Below are 9,435 nucleotides of genomic sequence, written 5' to 3'. Positions count from 1 at the left end.
GACACTGAAGACTGAAGTAATGATGCTGAAAATTCAGCTTTGAATCAGGAATGAATTGCAATAGTTGCAATTGTTATTTCACAATATTACTGTTTTTTTAATGTATTTTGATCAAATAAATGCAGCCTTTCAAAAACATTTTATTTTATATTATATATTTGTTTTTTCATGTATTGCTTTAATTTATGTTTATGCCATATTTCATATATTTTATGGTGTGAACAAAAACAAGTACTATCTAATTAGGTCTGTTTTCCATGCCGTTTGTCCGTTGGAAGTTTGTGGAACAACACATTTTCAGTCTTTCGACAGTCTGTACATCTGTCACCCACGGCCTCGTTTTCATTTGCGTCAAATTAAATACATCTACTCTGACCAAGTCTATTAAGCTGCTCTTTAGAGCTGCTGTGGAGCAATTTGTGCTTTAGAAATAAAATTGTATTTGATTTAATTTAATTTTTTCCTTCCGTTTTTCCCATTTTGTCCCTGCCTTTTTCTTTTCTTTTGTGATGACTGATAATTACACAAATCTCTTTAGAGCCTCCTGAAGCTTTGAGACTTGACTTCATTTTCCCCTTTTTCATTTTCCTGGTTTTTAAGGTACTCTAAGAATTCCAAATCTCATGATGGTAACTTTTAGGCTCCGGAAGCCTGGTTGTCCCATTAATAACAATTAATGCATGTGCAAATGGAAATATTATGTCAATTATAGTGAAGTGAGGCCCACAAGTATAATTTGATGGGCAGAGATGTAGTCATTATGGAACGCAAAAGGGTTGCTGAGTTTGAAACGTAAGTGCATTTCGCTCACAGATGGAAGAAGTGGATAAATGGTCTCGCAATCAAATATATTCGAAACGTGAACATTACTGAGTATATGTGCAGAGCGGGGCACATCACTGCTCAGCCTGCATTAGACCAACAGTGCGAGTTCAAATGACCCTTCTCATGCTAACTTCATTTCTCGTGCATTTTCTCCGCCTAACTCTTCATTAATGTCTCTTTCCATTCTTTTCCAGGCGATAAACGGGTCGTGAAGCTCTCTCTGAAGTCCAAAGAGACGGGCCTCAAATTCATCACCACCGATTTCGTCTTCTACAACTGCAGCGTCTTGCAATCGTAAGTGCTCCGGTCAAAGATGTCTTTGTGACGTGTGAAACTGCCAGCCGGGTGTGATTGGATTCGCAGTCATTGAACTAGTTTCCTTCACAGCCGCCGTTATCCACTTTGTCAGCACTTTTACCATTTTTTCCTCCTCAAATGATTCAGCACTTTTCATCCAGCCTCACGTCTTCGCTCTTAAAACAGCCAGCGCAGCTGCTGGAGATATTAACTTTAAAAAAATAAAAGTAATTTTAGTGAAGAGAAAGTTCTCAAAAACATGCTAGTAAAGAGAGCAAGCTGAAGCACAATGGTTAAACTGGACCTATTATGCAAAATTCACTTTATAAGGTGTTTGAAATATGATTTGTGTCCACAGTGTGTGTTATCAGCCAGCCTATAATGGTAAAAATCCACCCACGGTTCCAGATTTCCACTTCCACTTACGTAAGAGTAGAGAGAAGCCCCTCTCAACTTAACTCCACAACAACTACATACATGTATTCACTATCGATTCAGAAACGTCCAGTTGCGTTCTGAAAGTTGTAACTTCTTTCTGAGTCTCTCCATCATTGTCCAACTCCGGTTCGAACATGTAAGGCTGAACACTGCTACTGGCAATTTCTGATATTTTCAATGCGTGACATTCTTCTGAAGCATGAGCTGTAAAGGCTCCGCCCTCTTCTGGAAGTGGGGGGCGGGAGCAGCAGCTCATTTGCATTTAAAGGGACACAATAACGGTGTGTTTTTGCTCACACCCAAATGGGGCAAATTTGACAAGCTGTAATAAATGGGGTATTTTGAGCTGAAACTTCAGACACATTCTGGGAACACCTGAGACCTGTATTACATCTTGTGAAAAGGGGCATAATAGGTCCACTTTAAAGCTCTGCGTGGGTATATGATGGTTGCAGGTTCAAATCCAGGTAAAATCATTCCAGAAGTTAGTGATTTTTTTTTTTTACTGTCTGCAGTATAAATGGTAAACACACACAAAAAAAAAAAAGCTTACCTATCTTAAAATTAGTTAACACACTAGTTAACATGAGCTGACAATGAACAGTATTTTTACAACATTTATTAATCTTGGTTAATCTTTATTTCTACTTTTTTAACATTAAACGTTGAAGATGACATTAATGCATTTTGAACTAAATTGAAAAATGCATTGACAAAACATGAAACAATAAAAGCTATAAAAAGTTATTGTTCATTGATAGTTCATGTTCAACAAATATAACCTTTTTGTAAAGTGTTAGCTGTGCATTAGCATTCTTTAAGGCTACATAAGTCACATTTTGGTGAAATCATGTTGGCTGAAATGTAATTATTTTTTACTGATACACACAAACACAACACAGATGTGCCATGATGAAGAGCTTGAGCGGGATTAGACAGATGTTCATGGATAGTGAAGTGTTTGTGTGTGTGTGTTTGTGTAATCAAAACCAAATGCAAAATTTTATCTAGAATGCTTAAGATTCTAAAAAAAGTCACTGAGCTCTATTCGTTAATATCTCTTCTTTTCCTTGCTAATGTTTCTGAATGTTTAGTTAATTTATATATACAGTATATTCATAGACTGTGGTGATGTGTTTCCACAGTTATTAGCATGAAAATCTTATATGTATATATATACATATATATATATTTGTATGAATCTTTGGCATCTTGGCATCTTTTTCTCTTCTGACCGACCATTGAAGTCATAGAAACACTATAGTGGATTTTTTTTCATTTGCCGTTGGAGCAAATGGGAACACAATGCTGTACCTTCCATTCACAACTATAGAACTTTACCCAATTATGATGACATCAGGTTTTGATTGAGACGTTGCCTATTTACTGGACCTGCCTGAATCAGGTTTTCTTTTAGCATGATTTTACCTAGATGGCCACCGCATGGACCGACTTAAAGGATCTTTGCCTGTAGTCAGAAGGTGTTTTTTTAAGTCTAGTGCAAATATACAAATGCTTTTTTGTGTTACTTTTGCAACATTAATGCAAAAGTTAAATACTTTTTTCAAGAGGTGTTTTGCTTAGGTTCCAAAGGATTTTTTTTTTAATTGGATGTTTGAATTTTGTATGGGAGCTTGTTTCCACCATGGAATAAAAAAAATGAAAAGATCATTCTGACTTTTTCCCTCACAATTGCGAGTAAGATTGTGAGATGAAAAGTCGCAGTTACCTTTTTTATTTTTTATCCATTGGCAGAAACAAGCTTCCATAGTTTTGAGAACCTCATTTAAAAACAAAACAAGAACATCTGTACATTTCTCAGAAACCAGCAAACATCCTGCTGAAATCTCTTTTCAGAGAATATGAGAAATAATTTCTCTTAGAATAACACCGTAAAAAGAAATATTTTTTTGCTGGCAGTAAAAAAAAGAGTGAGTTGCAGCTCGGTCTGTGGTCAGTAAATGAGTGTAATTGCTCCAGAGGTGCTTGCACTGGTGTGTAATTGCAGTGTGGTCCAGCTGTTTGCTGCTGGAATCATTTCAATCTGTGATTCAGGTCATATATGCTCTGTTATTGCAGCCCTCTGCTTCTGCTTAGTCAAGTTACCTTTATTTATAAAATAAACATAAATAAAAAATAAGATTAAACTAACAAAATATAAATGATTATAAATTATATTTAAATATAAATGTTAATAAATGTATACTTTTAATTGAAATTAATTAAAATAAATACATTTGATTAAAATAAATGCACAAAAATATTGAAATAAATATCATTTAATTTAAATAATTAAAACTAATACATTTTATAAAACGAAATAAATAAAAGTTGATTTAAATAATACATAAAATGAATAAATTAAAATAAATTAATTTGAAGAAAAATATATTTAATTATAATAAATAAATAATATTTAAAAAAACATTTAATTTAAATAATTAAAATCACATAAAAATACATTTAAGAAACTTAACTAAGAAACTAACTAAATAAAAAAATTGATTAAAATTAATAAATGAACTTTGCTTTAAATAATAAATTAATAAATTTGATTAGAAAAAACACAATCAAACTTATATAATACTAATATTATTTGTTCACAGTATAATTAGGTGTTTATACATAAAAATGTATAGCTGCCTTTTACATTTTAGGATGGTGGTCCCTCACACATGGATGATCATATTTGGGGGACAGTGGCATCTAAACGTTTGACAAACCCTGCGTTTGAGTGTTGGCTCAGTTCAGTCCGAACACTGTAATCACAGCCAGACTTTGGCCTAAGAGCGATCCACGCTCTATATATTTCTGTTCATTTGCACTTCAGTCACCGTGGAGTCAATGCAGTGGGTGGAGACGTGTTGTTGCGTCCTGGAGGATAGGAACCCCCTCGTTTATTTCCCTCCGCCACTCCTCCTTTCATTCGAACGCTTTACATCACTTAACCCAGTCAGCGAGCACAATCACGCATTGTTAGCGCCTCCTTTGTTTTTCCAAACCCATTTCGGCCGTTCCAGTTGTGATTTGCATCGAAACTGGAGGGGAAATGTGAATTGGTTTATCAAAGGAAGGAAAGCGAAAAACAAAAGGGAGATGAAATATGACAACTGGAGGGAGCCGCTACGTGACGACTGCAATTTGCACCTTGGTGCTACATATACAGGTACTGTGTGTGTTATAGAAAATTAGATGCACAAACCCACACTCTGCAATCCACTCTTTATGTGTGCAAGTACGAGCGCCCGTGCTGATCCATCCAGCCGGGCTCGGCAGTTGCCATGGCAACCCACGTCCGAGCGAGGCACGCTACCTTGCCAGCGTGGCCTATAGCCGGTGCCAGATTTCCTGTTTTCACAAAAGCCCTGTGGGAACGTTTAGCCCGCCAATTGTGTGACGCCTGTGGACGGCACTCACTCGTCCTCAATCTCCTGCCTCCATCTTTATTTCCCACAATTCTTTGACCACCCAGACCCAAAGACCCTTCCCCAGCCCCCTCTTAACCTCGTCTTTCCCAGTGGGATAATGACCACCTGTGATGTGAGAGAGGGGGCAGGGGAGGAAGCGCAGTGCATTTCAGGATATTTTGTTATGAAATGGCTTATATAAAGCCAAAGCACTTTATTCTGTTTCATCTTCCCATGCAGCTGTTAGGGAGGGTTTCTTTCTAGTGCTAGTTAGTTTTGGATGTGAATGTGGGCATTCATTAAACATTTGAAACTCTTTTGTGTTTTATTGCTCAACCTAGATATGCGCGTCCTCAAGTTACCAGGAAGTGCATTATCAAAGGACGACTGTGTCCTCTCTCACCGTTTTTATGAAGAGTTGGATAGGTTTTGAGGGAGTAGATGCAGGGCTCAACAATAAGGAACATTTGGTGATTTTGTACATTTTTATGCCATGTCAAATTTGGTTTGGTTTTCTGTATTCCAGTGTTGTTGTGGTTTCTAGCTAACGTGTTTTGTTGATTTTGCTTAAATGTCTCGTGATAGTCTTGGAAGCATTAGTCAGAATGTGCTGAAAGCAAGACAATCAGTAATGTTTTGCAATAAAAATATAAATATGTATTTGAAAAAAAAAAAGTTTTATAATTTAATTACTTAATGTATGTATAAAATAAATATATAATTATTTGATAACACTTTACAATAAGGTTCATTAGTATTAGTATTAACTAAAATGACTTAACTAAAATTACCTAACAATGAGCAATACATTTGTTACAGTCTCTATTAATCTTTGTTCATTGATTGTTCATGTTAGTTTCCAGTGCATTAACTAATGTTAACTAATACAACCTTTGATTTGAATAATGTATTGGTAAATGTTGAAATTAATATTAACTAAGATTAATAAATGCTGAAGTAGTGTTCATTCTTAGTTCATGTTAACTAAGGTGGTTAACTAATGTTAACTAATGAACCTTATTGTAAAGTGTTACCAATTATTTTAATTAGGATTACATTTTTAGCTTTAGTCTCATTTTGTTCAGATTTCAATATGCATTTCTGAGCAAAATTGGATAGTCAATTAGATTATTTTTTTTAATTGTGTGTGTGTGTGTGTATACATTAATTCTGTAATTCCCAAAAGCTTGATTTAATCCATTAGGAGTTGATTGGATTTTTAAAAAGTGGGCTTTCCATACAGAACGGAGCCCAGTGATTGGATGGGAGGGTTGGGAAAAGGCTAGTGATGTCATTGAAAATGAAAGACATTTTCGAGGTGGACCATATTATTACCATGTTATTCATTTTTGTTTGAAAGATTTTATTTTTTATTTTATTTTTTACCTCTCTTGTAACGTGCACAAATAAATCCAGGCCAGAAACTTGTATTAAGAAATGAAATATGGTAAAAAAAAAATTAGTTCAGTTTGACTATTGTGCACAGTCTCATGATTTGATGCTGTTTCGCCTGAGCTGAAAGTCCAGCCCAGACTCCCAATGATGGTGAAATACTCACTTCATCAGAGTGTCACCATTTGGCCGTGCTGTGTTTTTCAGCCCACGCTCAAATTAAAGCTGAGTGAATTGATGGGCCTTAAACCCCTGACACAGCATATTGCATATTTCAGGCGAGACTTGCAGATCCGTTTGCAGTATTTACAGCGCATTTCAGCTGCAGTGGAGCGCTGCGCCTCCTCCATCAGCTCTAGTTTGCATCTTTCCCTTCCAGCGCACTAAAAACACTCCCACACCGCACACCCGTCGGCAGCAATATTAGATTTAGCGAGTTAAAATGCATCCATACTGCAAAGAAACTGCATTAACGCGTTTTAAATGACCCATGATAATTTGTATGGTTTCATATCCGTGCAATTGTTCTGCCAGAGAAAAGCGGCCTGTATAATTTAGCCCCTGCAAACGCCTCAGATGTTTTCTCCTCCCGGGGCCCTTGCGAGAGCGAGGGGAGCGAAACGAGATCATACTGAGCGATGCAGCTCCAGGTGTGGTGTGCTTGGACTGTCGAGTGCTCTCTGAAGGCGATTTGAAGCGTGCCTCCAGAGGGAAAGACGTGATTAGGATGGCGTATTGCGCAGGCTTTCCGTGCGGGATGGTGGCAAATGAGAGACAGCGTGAGGTGGGAAAACTTGCCCTGCCGGAAGTATCCGCAAACGCTCTCACAGTGTCTCTCGTGGCGCGATTGGCCTTTCGTCTTGTACGCCGCGCTCGAGTCCACAGGTGTCGCCTGCTTCTGTTTCTCGGCGGGATGTGACTGTTTAATTGAGAATGTCATTAGGGCCTCCGTCTGATAGGCTTTTTCAGGGTCAGGTTAATGACTAATTGAGAAGCGGCATGAACGAGTCGGGTGTTCAATGGCCCTAGAGGATTAATTGTGTGTGTTGAAGTGAAAGAGTGGATTTGTGACATATTGACCACTCAGATTTCCACGGCGCCGACTTTCACAATGAGAGAGTCTCTATGAGAGTTTAAGTCTGACCCGGGGCTCGTTCAAGATGTTCCCAAGGACAATGATGTGATTTATAGGCAAAGTATTCGAAGAATTGAGAGAATGAATGACTTGAGCCAGAGGTTCAGTTGAGGACAAAGAGTTTAGGTCACTGCTGAAGATTAAGAAGTTCGAGTTACCACTTCTTGTGTTTGTGGGTGGTGTGGGGTAGTGGTTAACAAATCTAGATCTTGTTTGGTTGTTGGGTCATTGGATAATCCTCTCCAACTTTCCCTTTTCTACTGACTGCAAGTACCAGTTTCGTGCGTTTCTAGTATGCCTAGTAAGACCGTGGCTGTTTGAAATCGCCCCCTATACCCATAAATAGGGCAATATTTGAGGGAACAGCCATTTGTACTGGTGTCAGAAGCCATAGTGGGCATTATCGAGTGCACTCATTCAATCCCATAATGCACCACAATAACAAGTGTGCAACCGATGTACTAGAGAATACCCATAATGCACTGTGACAGTCACACCAGCGTCTGACTAGAAGATAAGGCCCGCAGCTGAATCATACATCCATCCATTTCCCAAACCGCTGGTCTAATGTGGCTTCAGCGTAATATCATGCAGGTGTAAATCATTTTTTTAATTGATAATTAAATAGTTTAATTAAGGTTTATTCATGCTAGTTTCCAAGACAGAGTTCAAGATGGAGCTGCCAGTTTCAAATAATTTTTAAACAACAAGCATAACTATGCGAAAGTGATGTCAGTGTCTGAATTTGCTCACTCGTTTTAATTCACTCCTTCAAGTGGACTATATTAGTCTATTATACCTAATATACCCACTGTTGTCTGCCATTAATGTTAATCAACATGTCAAATACACAGAGGAAATCACTTTTTTAGCTTTAACAAAGATTAGTTATATTTCATTTATACAGTGACAACTATGCAGATGAATAGCATATGAATAACATCATACCATTCATTTAATAAATAAATAAATAAATAAATGTTGAGATGTTATTTCCATGAAGTTATTTCCATCAAATTTTTGGTCAAAACTTGTATTAACAATGCAAGAGTCCAGCACTCTGTAAAGTCTCCTCCAGCACATCCCAAAGACTTTCAGTGAGTTTAAGGTCTGGTGCCAATTCATGTGTGAAAATGATTCTTCATGCTTCTTACAACCATTCTTTCACAATTTGAGCCTAATGTTTCTTGACATTGTCATCCTGGAATATGGCCATGATGTGTTTTCCTACATGATTGTGTAAGAAATGAAAAGCTACACACTCCATCAATTAGGGTTAGAAAAACTGTTGCCAAACATATTAGATGCTAGAAACATAATAATCACTGCAATAATGATCATAGACTCTTAAGCTTTTGCTTATTTAAATCCAAACATCTACTTTTTTTGGCTGGGCAGTGTCTATACAGTTTGTGTATATGTATGTATGTATGTATGTATGTATGTATATATACAAACTTTTACGTTAGATAACAGCACTGTTTTAAATATGTATTTATTTAATGTATATAATATATAAATGTATATAAAATATAATGTTACATCAAAGCCAGCTTGTGATTGCATTAAAACACTGAATTAATATACGTTGTACTTTTTAAACTAAAACTAGGAATGAGACTATTAAGCACCAACATAGTTAGTTACATAATGGTCTCAGGTCGAGTTCACAGATTACTTGTTTCATGTGCTCAGAACACATCTTTGTTTTTCTCCTCTGTAGGTGTTCGTCGTGTGTTAGCAGCCCTTTCCCCTGCAACTGGTGCAAGTATCGCCACATCTGCACTAATAACGTAGCCGAGTGTTCTTTCCAGGAAGGTCGAGTGAGCAGCGCAGAGGTAAGAAACAAACCGGACCAGCTAACCAACCAAGCCTATATGCCTATATATTTAATATAATAATATATAAATAATTTAAAATACTCTCTCTCTCTCTCTCTCT

General features: G+C 37.0%; 1 protein-coding gene across 1 annotated transcript in view; it reads left to right on the top strand.

Moving 5' to 3' along the window:
* plxna3 (plexin A3) overlaps positions 1 to 9,435 on the top strand; it is a 179,726-nt gene that overhangs the window by 102,671 nt on the left and 67,620 nt on the right. Inside the window, exons 8-9 of the mRNA XM_082189123.1 lie at positions 1,020 to 1,119; positions 9,218 to 9,332. Coding sequence (XP_082045249.1) covers positions 1,020 to 1,119; positions 9,218 to 9,332 — 215 coding nt within the window. The remainder of the gene's footprint in view (positions 1 to 1,019; positions 1,120 to 9,217; positions 9,333 to 9,435) is intronic.

This window comes from Leuciscus leuciscus, assembly GCF_965113295.1.
Source record: "Leuciscus leuciscus genome assembly, chromosome: 13".
NCBI classification, from domain to species: domain Eukaryota; kingdom Metazoa; phylum Chordata; class Actinopteri; order Cypriniformes; family Leuciscidae; genus Leuciscus; species Leuciscus leuciscus.
Note: the sequence above shows the minus strand (reverse complement) of the source record. Positions and strands in the feature narration are given on the sequence as shown.